This window comes from Sorex araneus, chromosome X (genome assembly GCF_027595985.1).
Source record: "Sorex araneus isolate mSorAra2 chromosome X, mSorAra2.pri, whole genome shotgun sequence".
Taxonomy (NCBI): domain Eukaryota; kingdom Metazoa; phylum Chordata; class Mammalia; order Eulipotyphla; family Soricidae; genus Sorex; species Sorex araneus.
The window spans coordinates 263,051,323-263,078,857 of record NC_073313.1 but is presented as its reverse complement, the minus strand read 5'-3'; the positions used below and the strand labels follow the sequence as shown (position 1 = coordinate 263,078,857).

Below are 27,535 nucleotides of genomic sequence, written 5' to 3'. Positions count from 1 at the left end.
CCAAGGCTGCTCGGATCGGGACTGGGCCTGCTCCGTCCAGATTTCCCATTTCCTAGTAGCTAGGTGGTCACACCCAGGGACTGCCCCCGGCGCCACGTAATCCTGTCAATGGCCTGCATCCAGAGACTTAAAAGCACGCTCCCGGAAGAGAGCGATGCAGAGAGTCTCTTGCCCGCATGCCTGCCTATCTTCCCCGGGGCCTCCTCGTAGGGGATACCAAGACTTTACAATTGTTATTTTGTATGGTCGCATCATATTTAGTTTATTTGTGTTGTGTAAGTATTTAATTTGCAATTTACTTACAATTGATCTTGGCTTTGTGTGTGTGTATGTGTGGCTACTCCTGGCAGAGCTCAGGGCTTACTCCTGATGGGCTTGGGAGACCATCTGGGGTGCCAGGGTTCGAGCCTGGATTGGCCACATGCAAGGCAGTTGCCCTGCCCATTGTACTATAGCTCCAGCCCTTATCTTGGCATTTTCGGAGAGATAAAATGCAATCTTTTACTTAAATATTAAGCAAATCTCCAACTTCTTCCTCAGTATTATCTGTTATGTCTTTTAGAGATTTTCTTAGAGATTTTAGAAAACTTGAGATTTTCTCCATCCCCTCTTTACATATTTGCCAACTCCTTCAGTGGTTTTACTCCCCATTTGAGTTTCTGTAGACAAAAACTAGGGTAGAAATCATACGGGTTGTCATGCACTAATGACTCAAGAGATCTTACCAAGAGTAGGAATTATCTATTTCCCCAATATAGGTGATCATAGCACCTTTTGAATTCTTTTAAAAGAATGAGCCAGTTATGTTCTGAGAACTGGTCTTCTGAGTCTGATAAATATTAACAGCTCTCTTGCAAGGGTAAGGTCCCTACTCTGAATTGCTACCTTGGACTCAGATGCTTTTTCATTATCCTGAGGTTTTACAAAACTGACTCTTGGCAGCGAGTAAGCATTCTAAAGTTCCCTAATGGAGAGAAATGCTTTAGGCAAATCACTCTTTTGTCATAGGTACTCAATCCAAGACATATTTACGTAGGAGTTGGCTTCATCGTTTGGGTCAAGAACTTCACTCAGGGCCAGAGAGATAGTGTGGGGATTAAGACTCTAGCATTTTTTCAGGACTTAGTCTTTTTCGTACTGCTCTGCCTCCAAGCCTGAACCTGAAACTATTTAATCTGTTTTATCTAAAGGTTCTTTCAAGCCCACAGACCTTTCTGTCTGTGCAATAGTCCAAATCAGACACCAGGAGACCTTTTCTGAGTGGAGCAGAAAGTCGATATGCATTGTTAAAGGTTGAAAGATGATAGCCTCTATTTTCTAAGGCAACTACTTCTCAATATTTGTTTTTCTGTGCCCAGTAGTCAACAATTTCCAAATACTTTTCATGGGAAAATGTCATCACTCTTTTAATCACACTGAGATTAAATTTGCTGAACATCTTGTGATTAGAGTTATTAAAAGATCTTTGCTCTCAAAATGACCTTAAAATTTTTTTGCCCACTTAAAAAATTGGATTTATGTTTTTATAATTTAGGGATTTTTTTTGGTTTATTTTTTAAAAATGTTAGTCGCTGGGCTGGAGCGATAGCACAGTGGTAGGGCATTTGCCTTGTATGCGGCCGACCCAGGTTTGATTCCTCTGTCCCTCTCGGAGAGCCTGGCAAGCTACTGAGAGTATCCCGCCTGCATGGCAGAGCCTGGCAAGCTCGAGTGGCATATTTGATATGCCAAAAACAATAAGGCCAGGTCTCACAATGGAGACGTTTCTGGTGACTGCTCAAACAAATCAATGAGAAATGGGATGACAGTGACAGTGACAGTGATCTTAGCCATCATGATCTATAGTATGCTACAATTTCAACCCCACACCCACACCATCCACCAGAGCATTTGCTTCCTCCCACCATTATCCCTGGCTCTCCTCTCCCAGGTAAGCTCAGTTCTGTAGACCAGTTCCCAGCTCCTGTTGCCTCTGACCATTTGTTATTCCATTGCAATGCTTCTTATATCCCAAATATGAAAAAGCTCATGCAACTACAGCAGCCTTTATGCTAGGAAGAGTGATGACTTCCTACTCCTGATGTAGGCCTTTTGCATCTTTACAAAAGAACTGAATGATACATGAATAACTCTTCACTGCACAGAGTGAGTAAAAACTGAAATATCTCTATGTTAATGAGAGTTTGAAGACTTCTGAGTCCTCAGTCAGCCTTGGGGACCTCTGGTCTTTTATCTTGTTCACCAGGTCTCTGGTATTTGACTTAAGTAAATGTGTAGTATCATCTTTTTCTGAGTGACTCTGCCTCCTGTGTCATGTCTCTTAGAAGGTAGTTACCTTGTCAACACAAATTCCAAATTACAATCACTGAGGTCATTGAATTCTAACCTTACAGATGGAGAACTTGAATAGTCTTTGTTTTTTTCCCTAATAATCATAATCACATACTCTCTATAATGTGCTTTTTATTTATTTATTTATTTATTATCTATTTTTTTTATTTTTTTGGGTCACACCCAGCGATGCACAGGGGTCACTCCTGGCTCATGCACTCAGGTGCTTAGGGGATCATATGGGATGCTGGGATTCGAACCCGGGTCGGCCTCGTGCAAGGCAAACGCCCTACCCGCTGTGCTATCACTCCAGCCTCTATAATGTGCTTTTTAAAATAAAGATTTTATCCAGTTGTGTAATTGTTCATAATGGGAGGAAAAGGTGTAGTGGCTCTTCTAGATCCATGTTATTGTTTTTTAATTTCATTTGAAAGAAAATGCTTATGAAGTAATTGTGGACTTGAGTCCAGTGTTTGTCATGCAATAGATATATATTTAATGCATGGTATGAAGATTATGATGATTTTCATTGATATAATTTCATATCAATTCTACCCAAGGGCTTACCAACAGCAGTGCATTTTTTTTTTGCCTTTTAAAACCTTAACTTCTTTGAGGAAAGTGTATGTGATTAAGCAGTAAGTACACGTATATACTTGCAGAAATACTATCAGATGTGACACTAACACATTGCCTTTTTTTTTCTTTTTGGGTCACACCCGGCGATGCACAGGGATTTACTCCTGGCTCTGAACTCAGGAATTACTCCTGGCGGTACTCAGGGAACCATATGGGATGCTGGGATTTGAACCCGGGTCCACCGTGTGCAAGGCAAACGCCCTACCTGCTATGCTATCACTCCAGCCCCCAACACATTGCCTTTTATTTTATTTATAATTTTGTTATTTGGGCCATACACAGTGGTGTTGGGAATACTTATGACCCTGTGCTCAAGAGTCACTCCTGGCAGTGCTCAGAGGACCATTTTTAGTGCCAGGGATCGAACCTGGATTTGCTGCTTGCAAAGAAAACACTTTAAACCCTGTACTCTCTCTCCAGCCCCGGCACATTGCCTTTAGAAAGGTAGTAGATTGAAAAGAAATTATAAAGGATTTAAAGTTCAGACTCTGATTTTCAGCTTTAGTCAAGTAGAAATTTCATTCTGTATGTTCATCACAAGTGTTATTCAAGCACAACAGCGACTTAAAAGTAATTGATTTTTCCCCAACTCAAATTAAAAACAAAGTAAGCGAGTCAATAAAAAAAAGTCAGCAGAACCATAAAGATTTATTAAATCAGCTACAAGTAGAGAAAGATGGTATACTAAGAACTCATCTTACTTAAGATGACACACAGGCTTATTGCAAATAGAATAGTGAGGATAGAAATGCATATGAAAACATATTCCTCTTAATAGGTGGAAATACAACCCCCACTTGCTCCTCGCATTCATAATAAATCCTCAGATGCCTAAGATGATGGGAAACAATTTGCCCAGGATAAGCTGAGAAACATAGTTGTCTTCTGGTTGACTAATTCCATCATCAGAATCCACCTGCGTATTCCTGCCACCAGCTAGCGGCACAGTGGAAGTCTCATGCTGAGAGGGAATGGGAGGGTAATGGATAGAGCAAGGAATGTAGCTATCACGTCTAACATGGACCACTAGAGTAAACCTGAACACAGTGCTTTCTGCTGGCTTCTGCTACAACCCAGATGCTTTCAAGATAGCTGCCAGCTATTTCTCAGCTGGCCTGGAGTTTATATCACTGGCTGATGTCATTTCTTTCGTAGAGCTCTGACAACTTTGCCATGGTAGGTGGGAGAGGTTTGGGACTCTCCTTGGGGCTCAGTCATTTGGATCCTTGGTCTTGGGTATTTGAAGAACGTCTTTAAGAAGAGTTCAACCATTTGTTTTCTGCCATTCTGTATTCCTGCCAAGCCCAACGGTCTCATGGGACCCAAGGACAGACAAATCTAGGGATCTTAGATTCTCACCACTTACATTACAGCCCCTGAGAGAGCCCAGAAGAAACACACATGCATTAGGTAGCTATAGATAAACCTATCTTAGTTTGGGGACCCCGAAATACTACAAGGGGCCACCAGTGAAAATCATATCAATGCAGGGAAGCACAGCATGAGTGTAGGAGGCAGCTAGTAGGACAGAAAGTCAGAGGAAGGAAGCAAGGTCAGAGGGTTGAAAAACACGACTCTGGACCATGCATTGGGTAATCATCTCCCCCAGGAAACTCTGGACCAGAGTAAGACTAAATGGGTTGATGTAAATGTTCTGTGCCCACCCAGAGGTTAGGGAATGAGGCGGGTTTGACATTGACATCAAACTTCCATCACAGAGCTGGGCTCTTGCAGTTTGCCAGATGGTAGGAGTAAGGAGACATCAGGCTGTGGGATGTCTTCGTTCTGAACTTGCTGTATTCAGATTGCTAGCTAAAGAAATCAATTGTGCCGTAAATACCTCAATTAACCTTGTCTCCCCAACGGTTGGAAAACGGTACTGATGTGAACATTTGTCAAGGCCTTCGATTCCATCCTTTTAACATTTCTCAGCACGCCGTTGTTTATGTATCTCTTCATCCAGTCTACCATGTAATGCCGTTTTCAGTCGTTCAGTCTACGTCCTTTTCTCCTCAGAGTGATTATCCCATTAACAGAGAGACAACCACTGAAATGGGCTGGTAAGGGACAATCAATTTCATGCCTTTTCTATTGACAGAAATGACTATATTTATTGTGGAAAACAAATTCACGTAGACTTTACTAAAATTATAGTCAGCCATGTAGGACTAAGGGGTAGTGAATGTTCCACTGGACAGATTTTACTTTTAAAAATAAAATAGTCAGATGCCAGGTACAAAAGGAGTGTGAAGTGAAACAGACAGAAAATATTTTTGTATGAGGCTCCTCGTCCAAAATGGTCTGTAACTGCCATATGGTAGTTTTATAAATGAGAGGTAAAGCCACTAGCAGAAAAAGCAGCATTTTAATGCTAATTAAATAAACTGGAAGTCATTACCCAAGCATACACTAAAACACTGCCTTTTGAAAATGGACAAAATATTGGATTTTGCGCTTGCTGTAGTGCCTATGATTGCACTAGGAATTTTTTCAATCTACTGTTTTACTTTTAAGCAAAAGGAAGATACATAAAAAATTCATCTTTTCTCCTTTCCAACCTTTTAGAGGGATCGCTTCAATTTGAAGTATGCTCTTCTATTCAACTTTGATGCAATATTTGTTTTGTGTGGGGGATGCATCCAGTGCTTGGAGAATACATCTAGTCTGATGCTCAGAGTCAATCTGTGGGTGCTTGGGACACCTCGAAATGTCATGAATTGAGTCCAGGGTCTTACATGGGCAAGGCAGATGCTGTAGCATTGAGCTGTGTCACCAGCCTTTATGAGATATTTTTTCTTAGTTAATTTTTTATTGAATCACGGAGATAATTTTTAACCTAAGAAATATTCCTATCTCCTCTGGATTCTCAATGTGGCTTTCAAATCATATCAAGATGGGAGCTGTAAAGATAATACAACAGGTAGGGTGCTTGCCTTGCTCATAGCCAACCGGGGTTTGATCCCTGGCACCACATACGGTCCCTGAATACTACCAGGTGCGCAGAGCCAGGAGTAACCCCAAGTATCGCCAAGTGCGACCCCAAAGCTCCTCTCTCCAATAAATAAATAAATTTGCATTAAGATGATCCTGTTTGTAGAGAGAACAAAAGGGAATGCCCTACCACAGAGGCAGGGCGGGGTGGTGGGGGTTGGGGTGGGGGTGGTGGGAAGGATACTGGGAACATTGGTGGAGGAGAATGGGCACTGATGGGGGGATGTAAATCAAATGCAAACATGAAAGTTCATAAGTTTGTAAAAAAAAACCTTTTCTTTAACTTTGAATCACTTCTTTTTATATCGTAGTCTTCTTGTTTAGTGCTGGGGTAAACTTCTACTGTGTTGTGTTTGGTATGTTCTTGGAGTCGATGTCTTCCAGTTGCTTGTTTCTTTTGTTTGTTTGTTTGTTTTGCTTTTTGGGTCACGCCTGGCAATGCACAGGGCTTACTCCTGGCTCTGCACTCAGGAATTACTCCTGGCAGTACTCAGGGGACCATATGGGATGCTGGGAATCGAACCCGGGTCGGCTGCGTGCAAGGCAAATGCCCTACCCGCTGTGCTCTCGCTCCAGCCCCCACAGATGCTTATTTCTATCGTGGCTTCTCAGTTTTATTTTAGGGGACTTGGGAAAGTGCCCGAGGTCTTTGGTGCCGCTGTAGATGTTTAGGAGTAGGAAGCTAAAGCGTAGCTCTGAAGCTGAGAGAAGCAAGCGTCATCACAGCAGATCAGCTCCTGCAGTGACTTCAGGCCGCTCACCTCACTCTCCGCCCGCCTGCACCACTCTGGGAACCACGTGAGGAAGATGACTGGTGCCCTCACCAGTTGCGTATCAGAACAGCAGTTCTCGGAAGCTGTGGCTTCCCTTCAGAGCAGGAGGAGCTACTGATGCTGAATTTGATCATCACTGAATCACATACCTTTTGTCCCTTGGTAAAGCTATGGAAAGCAGATATTAGGGGTGTCCATTCTGCCTCTGGGAGCAGCATGAAATTCCACTGACTTCCAGACTTGATACCAGGCCACATTTATTCAAACTTGATAGTAGCATATTTGTTTTTTTCTAAGGTGTGAGTCTTTGTTAAAAATCTATTAAATATATATATATATATATATTTTTAAATGGTCCTGTTCCTGTGACTTTCCGTGGCCAACTGTTATCTGTCAGCTGGCATCTGGAGCCAGTGACATAGGCTGACATTCTGTTTCTCCAGCTGGGATGAAGCTTCTACGGTCGTGGGTCTATGGAGTACGGGGAGCTTCAAGTCACCTTTTTCCCTCCAGAGGAAAAGTAGATGGGGCCGAAGCAAGGCTCCTCGGGTACTATTTTCCACAGACTGAGCCCAGACTCACAGATTTTTCTTCTAAGCTGGGCCTTGGAGCTCTCCTGAACACTTTGGTCCCTCTCACAAGCACATCTGGAGATCCAGAAAGTAGAAGCCATTTTCATAGCTGACTCCGACTGGTCACACAGCTGTGCCCGAGAGCGCTCCAGAAAATAGCCAAGTGTTCAGACTCACACCCAAACACTTGGCTACCCCCCAGAGTCATCCACTGGTGGGTTTTCTGTTTTCTAGAGTTTCCAAACAAAGCAGAAGTGCAAAAGGAAAGTTATGTGTGTATGTGGGTGCTGTTGTTGTTGTTTAACAAAGTAGAGGGCCCACATTTACTCTTCTGGTAAACTTATTTAGACTTTGGAGCTCAGTTTTTGTTGCTGAATAAAAGATTTTTTTCCTACTAGCACAGTTTCTTGAGTTTTAGTTTTAGGTATTTTAGTGTGTGTGTGTGTGTGTTTTCATGTGGTATGTGTGTGTGTGTGTGTGTAGGGGTGGTGGCACCACACCTGGTGATGCTCAAGGGTTATTTCTTGCCTTGTGCTCTGGGATCACTCCTGACAGTGCTTGGACTTGGGCCACATCTGGTGCTAGGGATCGAACCCCCCATGCAAGCCCAGTGCCGTGCTGTGTCTCCGGCCCCACTGGGAATGTTGCTTGACTTAACCAAAGATCCCCTGTTTGGGTCTTGGGGAGAGTCAATGCTGGACTCAAACAGCAAACTGGGTTCCGAGGGTGCAGCCCGTGACCGCAACATCACGGGGTGACAGAGGTCTCACGACCACATATCTCTGTCTCCGTAGGTGACGAGTGCGACATTGACATCAATGAGTGTGACAGCAACCCCTGCCATCACTCTGGCACCTGCCTGGACCAGCCCAATGGTTATACTTGCCACTGCTCCCACGGCTGGGTGGGAGCCAACTGTGAGATCCGTGAGTATTGCCCCTGTTCCGTGCCTCTGTTGAGCCCCACACTTGCATGTAACCAACAGAACACATTGGCAGTGGCTGACCACCCTGGGCGGAGGGACTGGAGGGTACTGTTCAGTTCCCGTACCCCCTAATCCTTCCTCTCAGCTCACTGCCCGGTGCTTCGCCCACTCCTTCCTGAGTCTGAATCCAGCTTTTCCACTGGGATGAGAATGGGCTGATGTCATCCAGAGCTCATGGCTGTGCGTGCAGCCAAGAATGTGCTCAGCAGAGAAGCATTAGGATCCTATCAACAAAACAGCGTGTCTCTGTGTTGAGAACCTAGCAGAGAAATTTTCAGGACATCGCTTCACTTCGCATCTGTGTCTTGGAGCATCTTCAAACGTGTCAGTTTCCTTCTGATGCCCCCAGAGAAATCCAGAGAGGATTGAGTGTCACAGTGTCACAGAAATAGAGACCCGTTTGGAGCTGCTTTGGGCTGAATGTTCTCTAATGGCAGATTCACGGAAGCTCGAAAATGCCATGGTCACGATTTTCGATGCTAGCACTCTGCTTCTCCTAAAATGGAGGGGAAAATGAGAACTGACAGTGGAATTGGGTTTGGGGTTGTGAATGGCTGAAAATTCAACTTCAAAAGATGCTGTCTTCTTATTTAAATCAGGCAAACAATCGATCTTTCACAAAAGCTCCCTCCCTGTCCCTCTTATATCTCTTTTATTTTTCATTTCAGAAACAAACAGCTCCTCTGCTATGTGACTCTTGGAGGAGGCAAAAAATTGAGCATATCTTCAAAGCCTGTCCTTCTGTCTGTCTCCTCCTGAGCGGACTGCCTCTAGAGTCCTCCATGTTTTGTTGCCGTACACTCACTCACTAGTGACCAGTTCTGCCTCTGGGTTTGGGCCTCTCAGTGTGCATCTGAGGTGGGGTGTGACCTGTACAGGAAGTCCCATCCGTGAATATGGGCCACATTCCATAGTATCAGTTGACACATAAAAATTCAACTGGATGAGCTCCTAGTGACTCCTGTGTATCTTTGCTCCTGCCTCAGATCTTGAGAGGGAAAGAGTGACTAGTTTTAGCTCCATTCTCCCAATTTCCCTAAACAGAATGAGGTTAGGACTGACTGTCCTTGTGAGGATGAGCGAGAAGACTCTCTTGCTGAAGAGAATTCCCGTGGTGAAAATGCAGAGGGCCAGAACAGTAGTACAGCAGGTCGTGCATTTGCCTCACATTCAGCTGACCCAGTTCGATCCCCGGTATCCCATATGCTCCCCTGAACACTGCCAGGACTAATTCCTGAGTGCAGATCCAGGAGTAATCCCAGAGTATCAGCAGGTGTGACCCAAAAACCCCAATTTTTTTTTAAATCAGAGGGCTGGGATTTGGAAAGAGACTCAGACTTAGTCCAGCAGGAGTTTGTTATGTGTCCTGGTTGTGTCACCCCTGACAGACTCCTTTTACCAGCTGCACCTGAGTGTACTTACTCGGAAAACCAGCTTTCATTCCTCAACTTGACAAATCTGTGAAATGACCCTTTTTGTGTGTCCACTGAGTCAGAATAGTATAAATTTCTAACTTGGAAATTTTATGGACAAAATAGTCAGACATAACACAGACATAACTCAAGAAATTTTACAGTAAAATTATTAAAATAAAATTTTTTTGGCTTTTGGGGTCACATCCGGCGATGCTCAGGGCTGACTCCTGGCTCTGCATTCAGAAATCACTCCTGGCGGTGTCCGGGGAACATATGGGATGCTGGAAATCGAACCTGGGTTGGCTGCGTGCAAGGCAAATGCCCTACCTGCTGTATTATTGCTCTAGCCCCAAATAAAAAATTTTAATCTCATATATATATATACACATATATATACATACATACATACATACATGTATATATATACATATATATACCTCTTGGAGAGCCTGGCAAGCCACAGAGAGTATCCCGCCCTCACGGCAGAGCCTGGCAAGCTCCTCGTGGCATATTTGATATGCCAAAAACAGTAACAATAACAGGTCTAATTCCCCTGACCCTGAAAGAAACCTCCAATCATTGGGAAAGACGAGTAAGGAGAGGCTGCTAAAATCTCAGGGCTGAGAAAAATGGAGACGTTACTGGTGCCTGCTCGAGTTAATGGATGAACAACGGGATGACAGTGACAGTGATACAGTGATTGACAATAATATGGGGACATGAACAAGGATAAACTAATAGAAAGGATAAACATCCTCAAAATGTAGCTCCATCCGCTTGTATTGTGTTATACGGACGGACAGACCTCACAGAGCCTCATCTGTCTCACTGGTAAGCTATGGTGGGAGAGGTGAGAAGGTTTCTATGAAGAATAAAGGAGTCACATCTGTGCAGATTTCTATCACGCAGCAGGCACCAAATAACAACTTGTTTCCTGTGGTTCCCATGTACACAGACAGTTCTGTGGGGAGGAGTAACCTGGAAAGGTGAAAGGTTGTCTTTTAAGATGACACAGACCAGGGGATGACAGCGTATGGTGGGAACCCATCCATCACACACATCAAGTCCACACTTTGTTCTCCCAAAATAGCAAGTTCTGTTGGTGATGTCATGCGTGCCTTTCCCTTAGGTCAGAGGCATTATAATAAAGAGGCTCACAAATAGGCTGGATGTCTCCACTTTGACCTTGATAAGGACGGAGTGTGCGTGGTGATAACACATTGCCAGTGGCCAGTGTCTGGAAACTATAAGGAATAGGATTCAGAGACCAGGAGAAGAAGCAGACCCCTTCTCCTTATAGGATGGGGAAGATAAAAGAGGACACCTTCTCCCCACCCCTCACCCCCGCCCCCCTACACACATGACCTCTGATTATCTGTGATCTCTGGGATTGGCTAGAACAGAGAGGAGGACCTGGGAGTTGCAGTGGTGGGGTGACCCCAGGTCAGTTCTGTGGGGTCTCAACAGGAAAGCTCAGATGTAATCGAGGATGAGGACCATGGTCCTGCTGCTCGGTGGAAGGGCAACAGCTGAGTGGCACAAGGAAGGCCGTGTGGCAAATGCCCATCAGCTTCTCCCTTCCTTCCTCCCCTGTGCTCCAGCCCCATCATCCTTCTCGCTCTTGTTTGTGCTGGTCAAGTTCATGGCTGCCTCTGGGTCTCCCCACTGTGCTGATCCCTTTGTGTGGAGCTCTCTTCCCTCTGCTCAGGGCTCATTCTTCTCAGGGTTCCCGTCTCAGCTCCAGTGTTACGTTCTCCGTGGCCTTCCCGGCGCTACCTGCGTGAGTTTCCTGTTGCCACAGTGAATAAACTTAAGCCAAACTTAAAGGCTTCCAGCCCCTCAACACAGATTTGTCCTCTCACTAGGATAGAAGTCCAAGTGGGTTGGCCTCTCTGAGCAAAGACCGAGGGGCCAGTGGGGCTATCTTTCTTTTGGTGATTCCAAGGTAGAAATCCTGCCTTGCCGTCTCTGTCTCCTAGGGATCCCCACGTTCCTGGCTGCTTGGGCGCTTGCTCTGAGCCCAGGGCTAGCGGTCAAGTGACTGACTCCAACCTCATTTCACTTCCAGCATCTTTTCCAGCTCACTTACTTCAGTATCAGGACTCTCATAGTCACACTGAGCCTACCAGGATAATCCAGGATAATCTCTTCACTTAATCCCATTCAAAGCCCATTAATAAATGGTGTCTCATCCCTTCTTCCCTTTGTACTTGAAAATTATATTTGGGGATGGTTTAGAACCAGTTTTTCTTCTTAGAGTATCATCTAAATAATTACGATGAGTATTTGCCTAAACATGACTACAGCTGATTCGAGGTGCGAGAGAGGATAAACAGAAAGGGTACAATTCTCAAGAATAGAAACCCGGGTTCCAGGCCTAAGGCCTTTGCAGTCTTATCATCACAAGATAAAAAGAAGGACATCCCATCTCTTTGGAAATCAGTTCCTTCCTTCATGATATGGAAGATTAAATGAAGTAGCTGTGTGTTTTCTTCTAGCTCTAGGATCTGAGATCAATCCTTAATGGAATACCATATTCTACCAGGAAGCAGACATTTTAGTAAATTGATTTATGCTGTCTTTTTCTTTGCAAAACATTGTTGAAAGTCACCTATGTATTGACCGTGGGAAAAAAAGAAGTTCAATGTGAAATATATGAGGGATACTCACAAATACTGGTATAGAGTTTGTATATGTATTAAAAACTTGTCCTTTAGTGGTGAAAGACTGTATGTACAAAGGGAAATAAATCTGCCTTTTATCACTCAAGATTTTGAGACATCAGGGGATTTACTTGCAATTATATACTCTTTTAGTGGGTTCAGTTTAGCTCCTGTGTCCAGCATCTACTCCCAAAATGCATGCTCATTTGAAGTTTGCCTCCTAAGTGTTGTTATCTGATCCCTGATAAATAGCAAGAAGCAGAAATCCAACTAAGGACACAAATCTATTAAAACCATCTAGAAAACAGGCCCCCCAACTAGTCTAAAAGGATCATTTAGACTCACAGTTAGATATGATACATATCTCCATCCAGTGAAACTCTAAATCCTGGAAATTATCAAAACAACCCTGGTGAAGTTTTCTCTACCATTCATTCCAACCATCTTGGGACTGATGATAAAATTTTATTGATTGTTGGAATTTAATGAAAGTTTTGCCTTCCTAGAATCAAAGTTAAAAGTTAAACATTCTCATAAATCTTTTCATGATGGTGTGTTTTGTATCATCTCTGTTGGAGCTGTAAGGCTTACACAGTGAGAATTGTGTATCTTGCTGGCTGGCAGTTGGCCGACTTTGTATGTCGAACAGTTGTATCCATGGTTGAATTGTTGATGCACTGGTAATCTGCAATTGAGAAATGGGCAAGCAGGCTCTCTTGGAAGTAGCTATTCATTAATAATCAGGGGTATCTTCTTGTCAGAAACTGGATATACATCCCAGGATATAAAACTAATGATGTAGCCCCTGCCTTCAGGAGCTCTCAATCGAAAGAGAAGGGGTCATAACTGTGACTTATGTTCTTGGATAACTTTCAAAGCTGCTTTAAGACCCATTGAGGGACTGAATGGAGTCTCAGTCACTTTTCCAGATTCTCAGGACTTAATAATGGTCACAGAAACTCCTCTAATGATGGTGTTTGGCAGTCATACTACAGACGAGCTGGGCCTTCCTTCCTTCCTTCCTTCCTTCCTTCCTTCCTTCCTTCCTTCCTTCCTTCCTTCCTTCCTTCCTTCCTTCCTTCCTTCCTTCCTTCCTTCCTCCCTCCCTCCCTCCCTCCCTCCCTCCCTCCCTCCCTCCCTCCCTCCCTCCCTCCCTCCCTCCCTCCCTTCCTTCCTTCCTTCCTTCCTTCCTTCCTTCCTTCCTTCCTTCCTTCCTTCCTTCCTTCCTTCCTTTTTGCCTGCCTTCCTGCCTTCCTTCCTTCCTTCCTTCCTTCCTTCCTTCCTTCCTTCCTTCCTTCCTTCCTTCCTTCCTTCCTTCCTGCCGTCCTTTCTCTTTAGTTTTATAGGAGTACATTACCTTTTTATTTGTTTTTCCAATTTTTATTGTGAATTTTTTGTGATTTGGTTGTGATTTAAACTTTGTTATATATAATAAACATAGCAGAAATGTAAAGCATTAGTATATGCATATGTTGTGCAACCATCTCTACCATCCGTTTACAGAACTCGTTTCATCCCGCCAAACTAAAACTCCATACCCATCCATCAGCTCCCATGGCTTCCGCCAAGCCCCATCCATGTGCGATCCTGCCATCCTTTCTGTGTCGGGCTGATTTCACTCATCGCAGTGCCCTCTGCTTCCTCCAGGTGGCCACAAATGGCAGAGATATCTCCTCTCAAGTACAAATCTTTCAACCTGAGTGGGTCCTCCCAACATTCTCTGCTAGGTATTCCCTTCTCTATCTCTGCTGGGATGTAAACCAAATGCAAACATGAAACTTCACAAGTTTGTAACTGTACCTCACGGTGATTCATTAATAAAAAAATAAAAAAGTAAAAAAAAAAGAAAAAAATTTAGAAAACTCTTGAGCTTACTTTTATAAAGTAAACGAAACAACTCTGACTTAAAATATATCATGTATTAAAAGTATTAAAAATGCAAAATTAAAAAAAGTACAAATCTAGTAGCCCGACCTTCTATGTCTCTGCTCCTCCACCCCCACCTCATGCCTAGCTCCTATGAAACCACCAAATGACGATGACCAAACTGTCGCCTCTGGGGCCTGGTGGGCTTTCCCTACCCTGTAGCAGCTGCACGCCCTCCCCCCCCCACCACCTCGATCCATAGAACAGTCGTGCTCTCTCTTTTCTAATCCCTGACTCTGCTCTCTCCCCATCTCGAGGTCTTTTCCTGGGACAGTCTTCCTCTCCTCCCTCCTTCCTGATGAGCCCCAAACACCACCAGCACTCTCCCCAGGGTCTCTCATCATGACAGCTCGCTGGGTGCCCCAGGGAACTGAGCTTCCCCTGACATCCCTGGTAGCACTGCAAAGCAATGACTTCTAAGCTCAGCCCTCATTGCCTGTATATATTAACATGCCTAGATTTTGCAATCACCTGCTTTATCCCTATATCTCTCAAAATACTGGGGCTCCATAAACCTGATTTTTACCTCTCCCTCCCCTCACTCCATCCCAAGGTACGTAGCATGAGACCCAACTCATAGTAGGCGGCTATTGAACCAGGACCAGAGTGGCCAAAACAAAATTCTATCCCTGATATCACATATGGTCCCCTATGCCCACCAGGAATGATCCCTGAGAACAGAGCCAGAAGTAAGCCCTGTGCAACCCCGAGTGTGGCCCAAAACCCAAATCAAAACAAAATTAATTAATATGCACTCAGTGGATGGATCCCAAGAAGGAGGCGAGCTTCTCTTCCATCTCTGCTCCCATTCTCTCTACTTCTAAAATTAATACGACCTGCTGACTTCACTCAGTCTCCTCAGCTGTTGTGACTATCCAGCTGACTTTTGACTGTCAGCAGATGAAGTGTGAAATCCTTCCTTGTGTTTGTTCTAGACAGAAGACGCTCTTAGAAATGATTTAGCCATGGAAGCAGCATCAAGATGAAAGACACCCTCTGCCACTCACTTTCATTGCCCTTTGAAATAACGTAGGTGGAAAAGCTAGCTCACCCAGTCTCGTCTGCCGAGGTGTAGAAAGGATCAACACAGCAATGTGTTTTGCTCCATCCTGTGCTTGAGTGAAGTCCCCTGGGTAGAATGGAGGTTGAGTGGTCTTATTATCTTGCCTGGGTGGCAGATGACCTGGCCTGTCTCTCTTGGGGCATCTGCACCGGTCTAGCCCTTTCTACTTCCCTCCAGGGGATATTTCAGGGGAGAAAATATTAGGAGGAAAAGTGTTCTGAAAAAATACCCCCACAAAGGAAGACAGATTGGGCCACGGAATGTTCTCCTTCCTATGGGGAATATAAAGAACCATACATAGGGCCGAATGGTGGGTCAGTGGTACAAGACTCTGAGACTCAGACTACATATCTGAGTCTGTTGGCTTAAAAGGTAGGGACTTTGAGACTTTGGAAGAGGGACGTTGACACTTGGGTGGTAGGTGTGGTGTCAGAACGTTGTATGCCCCAACAACCATTAAGAGTATTGTAAATCACAGCAGTATCTAGATAAAAGTTGGGAGCAAAGATAAACTCAAATACGAAGGCTCCCTCGGGACCCTTTGGTGTGTGGAACTTTTCCTGAACAGTTCGTGAGCATGACCTCTGATTATATACCTGCAGGTGGAGGAGGATGTGGGGGGTGGTGAGGTCACCCTTCCAGCACATTCTGGGACATGGTCCTCACTGAGCCGTGTTGTAGCCCTTGTGGTTAATTATTTGGGCCAGGATGTTCCTGGCCTGCATATTGGCAGCTGGTGGCCATTGGAGCTGCTGGATTGGTTATCGGATATGTATCAGAGTTGAGAGGACGAGAATGCAGGGGATGTGAATAATCTTACATAAATGGACAGTTCAAAGAATCCTGAGGATTTCATAGCAAGGCAGGCCAGTGACTCCCCACTCCTCAACACCCCGCATCCCAGAGTCCTCCTTGAGCTGGCTTGGGGGAGATGGCGAGTGTGAGTCAGGGAGAGAGGACACCCCCTTCCCATGTCAGCCCAGCTCTTCTTTAGTCTTACCCAGGCTTCTGAATGCTCATCGCTTCCTGTCTGGGCCTGGCGATGCTATCTAGACTCCTTTCCAGACCAAGTATTGGATTGATTCGGCTCCATCCTGGCGCCCCACCCAACCAGTGCGTGTAGCCGCCACAGTCAACACAACCAGACAAGTATTCGGTGGGAGGTCGCACGTAGCTTTCATGCAAGCCTGTGAGGTGGGGGCTGGAGAGAAAGGGAAGCTGAGGCTTGAGGAGAAAGTTCTCCAAGTGCTAACAACTTGGAAGCAGATTTTTGGGGCGGTTGAGCCAAGGATCAGACATGTGAGCCATTTAGGCAGCCGATCAGGTCAGGAACCCCCAGTGTGACACCTGGCTTGTGGGAGGTGGCCTCTATCATCCCACTGCAGTTGCGCCTGAGGACCCAGGCGTGCCGCCGGAACCCAGACGACACGCAGGCAGGCTGTTGGTGTGAAGTTCAGCCTTGATCACAGGAATTGTCTCCCACTCCCGACACGGCTCGCTCTCCTCGCTGGGGGAGAAACGGGGCTGGCTGCTCTTGTGTTGACGCGAAGTGGGTGTTACGCGCTGTGAGTGTTGGCCTACAGCCCACCACCAAGTTTTTCTGAGAATGTGGAAATACTTGGAAACCAAGTGAGTCACACTCCTCTTTCAGCCAGAGAAATGAGCTCTATCTCCACGTGCACCAGGCAGTGCCAGTGGAAGGGGCTGGAGACTTGGGGGTTGAGTCGTGATGCTTGGTTTCCAAAGCCCCTCCCCCAGCCTATCGCGGCCCGTTCTTTGAGCTGATGCTGAGGTAGAGACAAAGGCATAGGTGGCGTGTGTGTGTGTGTGTGTGTGTGTGTGTGTGTGTGTGTGTGTGTGAGGTGTGAGTGCAGGCAGGCAGACTTGAATGATAAAGCCAGACTTCAAGGGGCTTGCTAAAACAAACAGACAAATTTCAAGAAGCAGATGGTCTGGACATCCATGACATGTTTCATCCTATTTTCTTTCTTTTTTTTTTTTTTTGCTTTTTGGGTCACACCCAGCGATGCACAGGGGTTACTCCTGGCTCTGCACTCAGGAATTACCCCTGGCGGTGCTCAGGGGACCATATGGGATGCTGGGAATCGAACCTGGGTCAGCCTGGGTCGGCCGCGTGCAAGGCAAGCGCCCTATCCGCTGTGCTATTGCTCCAGCCCCATCATCCTATTTTCCTCTAACTCTCAGAAACCATCCGTGCTTGGCTCTATGAGGCTTCCTGGTGAGGGGTCTGCACCCTCAGCTATTGGGCTCTCTTGTGGGACTGTGCGGTCAGTGGTAACTTTCCAAGGAGAATAAGGTAATCAGGCTCTCGCCACCCTTGGTCATCGGATATGTTGAGAGGATGAGAATGCAGAGGTAGTAAATAATCTTATATAAATGAACAGTGAAAAGAATCCTGATGATTTCATAGCAAGGCAGGCCAGTGACTCTCCACTCCTCGACACCCCGCATCCCAGAGTCCTCTGTATCCTGGCTTGGGGGAGATGGCGTGTGTGAGTCAGGGAGAGAGGATGCCCTCTTCCTATGTGAGATCAGCTCTTCTTTAGTCTTACCCAGGCTTTTGAATGCTCATCGCTTCCTGTCGGGTCCTGTTGATGTTACCTAGACCACTTCTTTTCGGTCACTTTAAGAACCGGACCTAGTTGGGCGTGTTCAGCCTGTCCCAGGCACAGAACTTCTGTCCTGCTCTTCCAGTTGTTTCCCGTATCTACAGGTTGGTGCTTTTTGTTTTTATTTGGGGGCCACACCTGGCAGTGCTCAGGGCTTACTCCTAGCTCCACACTGATGGATCATTCCTGCTGAGCCCGGGGAACCCTACAGGGTTGCCGGGGATTGAATTCAGATCAGGTGCATGCAAGTCAAGCGCCCTACCTGCTGTACTGTTGCTCCAGCCCTAGGTCGGTGCTTTTTGGTGAGGCGATGGGCAGGGCATAGCAATCCCTCACTCTGAGCATCTGTCTCTGAGGAAGGCATCCTACTCTTCTCTGTCCTTCTCTTCACCACTGTGGCCACCCTTCCCTGGGCATCACCTACTCTACACCTGGCAGTGGACTTCCTCACTTCTCTTTACATGTTAACTGACTTGTGCTCCTAGAGAGTCCAGGGGTGACATGCAGCTATTGTTCATGTTACAGTAGAGGAACCAAGGCTCGGGGGATCACAAGGATGTTGCAGGTGAGATTAAAAGCAAGGCTGGTGGGATCTCCTGCCATTGTTACTAGACATTAGTTCCATGAGAGTTTTCCTTAGAGTAATGTGTTGCTTATATTAAAATTATGATTGGAAAAAGGCATAGGATATTCTTTATTTAAAAGTGAGGGAAGGGACCAGAACAATAGCACCGTGGACAAGGCATTTATCTGCTTTGTATATGGCTGACTTGGGTTGTTCAATTCCCAGCGCTCTAGAGGGTCCCCGGAACCCCACCAGGAGTGATCCCTGAGTGCAGAGCCAGGAGTAAGCCCAGAGCACCACCAGCTGTGGCCCCAAAACCAAAAAAAATATGGGGATGACTAAGAAGAGTGGGAAATAAATCCCACTTGTAACCGTGCTTTCTGAGACTGCTGCTATCAGCATGTTGCTGAACCAGGCAGAGAGGCAAGGACTTGAATCTCAGCTCACACTGGGTCCACTCACTCAACAAGTGATGTCCCTTTCCTAGGTCTCATCCCTGCGGTAGGGAGAGAGAATAGAGAATGACAGAGTCTACGGTTTTCAAGGCTATAAAGAGATGTGTTTGGAGAGCTGCGTGGAATAAGAAAATTACCTGTCATTATCATCGCTTTGTCCCTTCAACTTTTCAGTGTGTGGATAGACCCCTGGAGCTCACCAGTACGAGCGCTTTGCAACTCGGTCTACTTAGGTCACCTTTATTATTCTTTTGCTGGCTGATGAGCATTCTTCATTTCTTTAATCATTGGGTATTTGGTGGTTTTGCTCAGTGTGCCTCTATAAATTGTGGTATCTATTTGGTGAGGTGAGGAAGCATTCTGAACACTGGGGGTTCTAACTCTAGCTGTAATATTTTGTTCCTTTAAAAAAATCTAATTTTAGTCTATGTGCTGCCAAAGTGAACATTCTTTTAAAAGTATAGAAAAAAATAAAGCCAGAAAAGGTCAAATACAACAATTGACTGTGAACAGTAAGTCTATGACTGTCTGCCTGTTTCCAGCATCTTTTTCTAAATGTGTAATAGTTGATAATGTAACATTTAAAAGCTGTGATACAGAGATGAATATCTTTGGTTTGGCGCGTTATGCATACATGGGACTATTTCTCCAGCATACATTCTAAGAATTAAAATTGCCAGGTCAAATGATACATCACATAGTCTACAATGCTGTGTGCCAATTTACACAATCCCATTCCTGTGCTTTTGTCAGCTCTGCTTATCAAATGTTCAAATACTATTCGGGAGCAGGAATTGCTTTTTAGAAGCTTTTTATTCTGGGGTTGCTGAGATAGTACAGCTGGTAGGGCACTCGCCTTGCACGCAGCCTGCCTACTTGTTCTTGGTACCAGACTACTCTGTGCTCCGTCTGGAGTGATCTCTGAGCACAGAGTGGAGAATAAGCCATGAGTACAGCTTGAGATGGTCCCCAAAACAATTTTTTTTAAAAAACTAAAAAAAAAAAAGAAAAGTGTTTGCACTAAAATCAGTTTCCACCTCGATTTCTTTGAGGAATTCTCTTTTCCCTTTGTTTTCCTGTGGCATATTTCCATTTTAATGATCTGTCAGAGGTCCTGCTACGTTAAGACTATTAGTCCCTTTTCTGGAACAGGCAGACTAATTCCTCGCAGCCCAGACAGTCCTGGCGTGTTAAGTCACCCAGGCCAGGGCAGCCGCAGAGTCCCCCTCCCGCGCCCTATATCCCAAATTCCGACCCTTGGTCTCTTCTGCCCTCAGACCTGCAGTGGAAGTCAGGCCACATGGCCGAGAGCCTCACCAACATGCCACGCCACTCGCTCTACATCATCATCGGGGCCCTGTGTGTCGCCTTCATCCTGATGCTCATCATCCTCATCGTGGGCATCTGCCGCATCAGCCGCATCGAGTACCAGGGCTCGTCCCGCCCCGCCTACGAGGAGTTCTACAACTGCCGCAGCATCGACAGCGAGTTCAGCAGCGCCATCGCGTCCATCCGGCATGCCAGGTGGGCTCGGGGGCAGGGGCGGTGGCCTTCTCCGGACCAATTGTGAGGGAGGGTGCAGGGCAGACAATTGGACCATGTGATAGGTCCACCTCTGCCGACATTTCCCCTAGCCTTAGGTCTCTCACTGAATATATCTGTGTTCATCTGGGCTGTAAACATGCAGACGCCTGATTTGAGGAAGGGCTCTCCCAGGCAGTGCTCGGGGATGCTGGGAGCCACTCCCAGTGAATGTTGGCCAACAGGCCTAGAGACTCAATGCAAGGACTCCGGGATGCAGTACTGCACAGGCCGTGTGGGGCTTACCCAGGACGCCCCAACATTGCTCAGAGGCCTCCAGGGCCATACCTGCTGGTGTCTGGGGGCCCCCATGAGGCCAGGGATTGAACCAAGGCATGTGCCGTAACCCCTGTATTCTCCCTCCAGCCCAACATACAATTCTCAGTCCCTGCGTGGGAAACAGTTTCAGATGATGTCTTGTTCATTTGCTTGTCAAACCATCCACATGCCTGTCAGTTATTCCGTTTGATTGAGGGGCTTACTGCAAGAATGACACAGCGTTCAGTCTGCTGCTGGGGTTCGCATTACGCATAAAAACTGTTTTGTTTTCTGGAGGAAGGACTCAGAGGGATGGGGCGTTCATGTGACCCCGGAGAAGAGGGTGGGTTTTGGTGTTGACTGTTGCACAAAGCCCGGACACTCACCGACTGTGTTTAAAATCATTTCGCCTCCCACAAACCCAGCCTATTCCTACAGAAAGGAGCCCTCTCTCCTTCCAGAGCTGTATCAATCACAGAAAATCACAGAGGGGAAAGGATTACATAAACAAGAGTGCTGTATTTACATCTTCCAAGTCTACTGAAACTCGAAACTATCCAGCCAGTCTTACATGTTGTGGGATTTTTGCCAAGAATACTTCTTGTTGAAAGTGGAGCAATGCTGTACTTAAAGGAAAGTCTCTTTTCTTAGAATTGGTAGAATTATCTGTAGATGTCATTCAGAAGGCCAGCCTAAATAGTTTGAAAGAACAGGATTTGCTGTCTAAAAACCTTTGGACTCAGGGGAAACTCGAGCAGCACCATCATTGCTGAAATGTCATAGATTGCTTTTGAGCAGGCATACGGAGACCACAATTGTGTCTGAAAGGCCTAGAAGCTAAGATATTTTTTAAAATTGCCATCACAGAGAAACAGTACAAGCAAGGCTTAAGGCCCTTGCCTGGTATGAAGCCAATTTTAGTTGATCCCTAGCACCACATAGAGTCCCCTGAGCACTGCTAAGAGTGATTCCTGAGCACAGAGCCAGGAGTAAGCCCCAAGCACCACCGGACATGGCCCCCAAATCAAAATTGTAAACATAGACATAAATCTTCTCTTTTTGTGAAAAAAGGAAGTTTGTGAACTGAAGACTCTGGGGTCTTTTCACTCCCCTGCAAGCAAAAACCACTGAAGAATCCTGCTTCTCAAGAAAGGAGCTTGTGGCAGAGAGAAAAGAGCAGATAGGAACAGCACCAGCCTTACGTGGGGACCCACAGGGCCGCCAGTCCTCCTCCAGCCCTCCCCAGCTCTCTTCCTGGCATCTGCCTGTAGAGGTCCATTGGCAGCTCTGTTTCCGGGAACCCCGAGGCCACTCACATCATCCTGCTGCATTGAGTGCTTTTGAGCCCAAGTCAGCTCCAGGCAGAGATCTGGAGAGCTCGGCAGAGGGGACACTGCTGATGGCCTGCCAAGATCAGGCTCTTTTCCCGGAAACTCTGAAAGATGGGGACAGACTCAGTCCTTCTGATATTCCCTGTCTCCAGTGTTCCACAGCAGCTGGTAGCAAATGACAATCCTTGGAGAGCCAAACTCCCTTTAATTGTTGGTTCTTTTCCTCCACTAGCCGGGGCATAAAACCCATGGCTTTAATTTCTACATTTCAGTCCATCAGGGCACATGGTGGATCTTACTGAACTCTCAAGTCTGAAACGGAGGGTTGAGATTCATAGGATTTGGCCTGTGATGTTTTGGCCTTGCTGGAGAGGACAGGACCTTGCAGGACACCAGCTTGGCTTGTACCAATCTACCTGTAGATTGGACCAATCTACAACCTGTAGGAGTGTTTGCAGTAGCTTCAAATCATGGAGGTGGGGGGGGGGAGTAGAGAGTGTGAAAATAAGAGAATATATGAGTCCCTTTATTGCTCTAGAATTCTCTCCTCTCCTTTTTCAGAGGGGCTTAGTTCACCCTGCACCAGTAGAATCTGTGTCTCGACAGTGGGGTGTGTCAGAACACTCCAGAATCAGATTCTGTCCATATCCAGAGGGATCACTAAGCTAAGATCCTTTTGTGTTTAAGAAGATCTGTATTTTATTTTGGCTTCAGGATTGATTTAAGATAGATTCTTCTTCCCACTGAGAAGACATTTAATAGAAGATTTTTGGAAGGAAAGGATTGAAGTACTTATAAACCTGGCTCATGTTTGATGCCGGTTTTTATTGAAATTTTTTTCAATTTTACCGTAGAATTCTTCACCAAGCTTCTCCATGCACCAGTGGCAGAAGATAAACTACTGAACTTTAATAACTGTTCCGATATCTAGGCACGCTCCCTTCCAAACATCTCTGGGGTCACAGCCTGTGGTTTCTAACTATGACTCTCCCGAGGCTCTGACCAGTCTCTTCTTGCTCCCTTTTTCTGAAAAGCATGGACAGCATCTGACAGAAACCTAGCTGTTTGCTTCTGTTTAGGCTGGGGAGAGTTTGTATATCATAGGCAGGAGCAAAGCCACAGCTATGAGGGTTCTAGAGTGAGGGTCTCTTCTCTGTGGCTCTTTGCTCACTGCATTATGGGGCAGGGGGGTGAGGAGTGCCTGACCACATAACAGAAAGCAGTGAATTCTGAAAGGACTTGGAGACTGTTTCTCAGAAAGCATCTCCTGATCCCATATTTCTCAATGTCAGCTCAACCTGACATCCTTTGTGTGGTCATTGGAGCTGTTGGCTTTCAAGGAACTGTGAATCCAAAGAAGATGCTCCCTTAGACCAGCCTGGCAGCTTTAGTGTATCAGAATATACAAGATTTGTCCTTGTGAGCCTGGGAAGCCAGTGATATTGATATTGTTTGCCAGAACTTTGTACTGTGTGTATAAGAATCAACCAGTCAGATATTATGCTGAATGTGGCTCTGTTTCAATAAAACTTTATTTAAAGACAGGCTACAGGCTGTAATTTGCCAGCCCTGGTCAACATGATACTTTTCTCTAACATCCAAATTATTTTTTACAATGTTCCCTTATGATCAAGAAAAACACAGTGTATTCTTTGAAAAAAAGAACAATCACAGACACAGCCCTGCCCTCACACAGGAAAGCTCTAACTGAGTGTGTTTAGTACTTAAGCATTTAAAATGGAATCCTATACGTAGTAGCTTATTTCTTAGCATCCAACCAATTCTGACGAACTAAGGAGATTCACAAAGAGATTAGTCTTGGATGCATTAGTTTGAACATACATCCACCGCCATCATTCAAGGGTGCATGAACCAAGGGAGGCTTTGTTGCATTTCATTGTTTCCTAGTGTCTTTCGAAAGCCAGCCATTTCTGCTTTGGTGTGATAGAGTCCCTATGCACTTTGGGACTTTGGGTAGAGACCTCTGTGGAATGTGAACAGGGTTATGGGCAGTGAGATAAGTCAGTTACGTTCCTACCATGACTTAAGTGCCAGGCTGTTGACAGAGGTGATGCTCTGTTCTTAGCATCATCTGGAATTACCTGCATTGGTTGGAGTTGATCTCAAGGGCAGGGTAGCACAGTGGAATGGCGAGTCTAATGCCATCCTCCCTGCTCTCTGGGTGACTTGGCGCTTAGAGTTTGGTCTTGTGGCCACTGTTGGTTTCGAGTCTGCTACACTCACGAATCTAAAACTCTCATCCTCTAATCTTCCTTCACTTCATTGTTCACCTCCAATACCAGTTTAAGTTTACAGCCCTCGCCAACGAGACATGGCTGATTGCAGAACATTTAAGGAAACAGACAACACATTGGAAAAGTCAAGCCTACTTTTGAAGTAGATGTTCAACCTATCGAGTTCCTTGGACATTTCCTCTAGGTCGACCAGTAGTTTCATGATGCAATTGGCCTATCTGTAGATAGAGAGGATTTGCTGACCCTCCCGTCTCGTACTCCCAGAAAGCTGTTCCAGACCTACTGGGCTAGCATCAGGAGAGCTTTTCACCGGGGCTAGCTCAAAATTTTAATTCACAAACTTCAGTCACTGTGATTGATCGAAGAGTTTAATCAATGCAACTAGCTCTTTTAAGATAAGTTGATTGTTAAATATTTATTTGCATCTTAGGGTGTGGAAGGATATGGGAAGCCAGGGGACAGGGGAGCATCTGATGAGTTTTGCTTGGCTGCTTCTCTCCCACCTTGGGGTATGCAGACCCCCTCTCAATGCAATAAACACACCTCAGGCCGGAGTCTGGTTCTCACTGTGCCTGGCTAATCCCAGATCTCTAGAGGGCCTTCACATTCTAACTTGATTTTTCTCAAAGCCTCTTTTCCATTTTCAGAAGAGCTGTTGTTTTTTTTGGGGGGAGGAGGGGGTAGCATGCTTCACTCTCTCTGCTTCCTTCTCTTTTTCTTTTCACCTGATGCTATTTCTGTCCCCATGCTTGCTCAGGCCCATGCGCCCCGGGTGATGCATGTTTCAAAATAGAAGATCAGGTGACCATGGCAACACTTTCTCTTCTCCCACTCCACTCTGCTCCTCACTGCTGTGAGGACTGACTTTGAGAGATCCCCACGAGAATGGAACAGGATGTGGGCCATGGGACATGAGGTCCATGGGACATAAGCCCTTCAGCAGCAACCTTTTCCCAATGGCCAAGTTATTTTAGGATTACTTTCTCCATGGCTCCGTGGGAGAACAGTTAAAACAGTTGGCAAAAGGGGAGGCTGTGGGCTAATGGGAAAGACTTGGAACACATCACTCCACGTCATCGTGCTTGCTCTCCCGGGACTGTGGGGAAGGTAAGGTTTAGGATGGAAAGAGACCACCCAGAAGGCGAATTGGCTTTATTTTAATAATCACCCTCGTAAGATGGGTTTTGGCAGGAAGTCCTGAAATTGGATTTTGACAGCCCTGGCTTCTGGGCTTCGATCCTGCTGCAGAGGGGATTTTGATCTATACAGATCTGTTAGGACAAAGCTTTATGCTCAGAGGGAAGGGAACAATGGGTTGTGTGTTCAGGGGGGTCAGGGAGTAATAGATGGGGAGGATGGGGTGGGAGAGGAGCTGACATCTCATGATTCGTGGTCCTTCCTCCCTCAGTCCTTGGGCTTGTGTGGGGATCTCAGATGTGTCTGAGTGGCCCTCGGCGGAGGCTCTGTTTCAGCAGAGCAGAAAGCGTTTCCCAGCCGCTCTGGACAGGAGACTAGATGTAAAATCAACTTGCCTCTCCAAATCCTAACAGGTCTCAGAAGAGGCAAATCGACACAGGCTGTCTTAAAACCCATTGTAGAGCTGTCACACTTGAATGCTTTGCCAAGATTTAACCTGCAGCTTGCACATTAATTTGAACTCTACCATTTTCCCCAATACCAAAGACTAATATTTATACTCGCTTAATGTTTAATATCAGGATGTCTTGAATGTCTGAACTTGCTGGAGGACGTGTCTTTTATTGAATGTATTTTTATTGTTCCCAGTGATTCTTAAATGTAAGTTATCCTCAATCCCGAGTTATTCTCAGACTCGAGTTCCAGTCTTTGTCTAACCCAAGTCCTCTTGTTTGGTGATTTCAGGTTTGGAAAGAAATCCCGGCCCGCGATGTACGACGTGACCCCGATAGCCTATGAGGATTACAGCCCCGACGACAAGCCCCTGGTCACACTGATCAAAACAAAAGATTTGTAATCTTTTTTGGGATTTTTTTCAAAAAGATGGGATACTACACTCATTTAAATATTTTTAAGAAAAGACAAAGCTTAAGACATTTAAAAGTTAGCTACTCAAGAGTTTTCGGTAGAATATTAAAGAACTAATTTTCGGCAGCTTTTAGTTTGAAAAAATATTTTAAAAACAGAATTTGTGAAACCCATAGATTCGTTTTAATGTACTTTCAGCTCTCTGAAACTGTATGCTTTGACTAGTATGGGCTTTTTTTTTTTTCTTTGTCGACACTATCACCAAACCCAGATTCATTTCTGTGGTTGGTACAGAATAAGTCTAATCCAGGCCAAGTTTGTGTTTGACGTGTGAGTGCCGGCTTTCTGAGTAGAGTTAAGGAACCCATGTAGAGTTTGATGTATAATACAGTATACCCGTTAATTAAAAAAAAAAAAGAAGTCTGAACTGTTTGTTTTGTGAAAAAGAAACTAGTTAACTCTTTTCTTCCTAACCCGAATGACATTAGCCTCAGCCTTATTCTGTGCATGGGTAAGTAACTTTTTTCTGCCCTGTTTTGTTGAACCTTGAGAAACATCCTTTTGAGTTTGTTTTTGTCACTTTCGTAACTGTCCTCAAACTAGGCCTTGAAAACCTGCATAATGAAAGGGTCTCATGAAGGTCCATTATGGAAGCTGTTTTCTTTTCAAAGTCAAGGTTTTCTATTGTGAGTAAATTAAATTTCTGTTGGAATTGTTGCTAAAAAGGTAGTAACCGTAGGAAAGTACCGGTCCTTCCAGTAGTGAGTATTTCTCATAGTGCATCTTTATTTATATCCAGGACATTTTCGTGGCTGTATTTGATTGATATGTGCTTCTTCTGATTCTTGCTAATTTCAAAGAATATTGAATAAATGTTATCAAGTCAAGGACGCACTTGTCTCTCGCTTCTTTTAAAGGCTATGAAGTGTTTGGGATCTGAAGTGGACTGCCAAACAAACACTCCACTATTTCTGATATTTCAAACATTTCAGGACATATGTGCGGCTGCCTGGACGTCCTTGGGGCTCATGATGGGTCAGTGAGCCAACTCGACCTTGCAAATGTGAAAGGTGGGAAAAGAATCGTGAGAATTCTCAG

General features: G+C 45.4%; 1 protein-coding gene across 1 annotated transcript in view; it reads left to right on the top strand.

Moving 5' to 3' along the window:
- DNER (delta/notch like EGF repeat containing) overlaps nt 1-27,327 on the top strand; it is a 337,797-nt gene extending 310,470 nt beyond the window's left edge. The window contains exons 11-13 of the mRNA XM_055122261.1: nt 8,101-8,232; nt 20,286-20,532; nt 26,315-27,327. Of these exons, the coding sequence (XP_054978236.1) occupies nt 8,101-8,232; nt 20,286-20,532; nt 26,315-26,426 (491 nt within the window). The 3' untranslated portion in view covers nt 26,427-27,327. The remainder of the gene's footprint in view (nt 1-8,100; nt 8,233-20,285; nt 20,533-26,314) is intronic.
- Nucleotides 27,328-27,535: the final 208 nt, after the last annotated feature.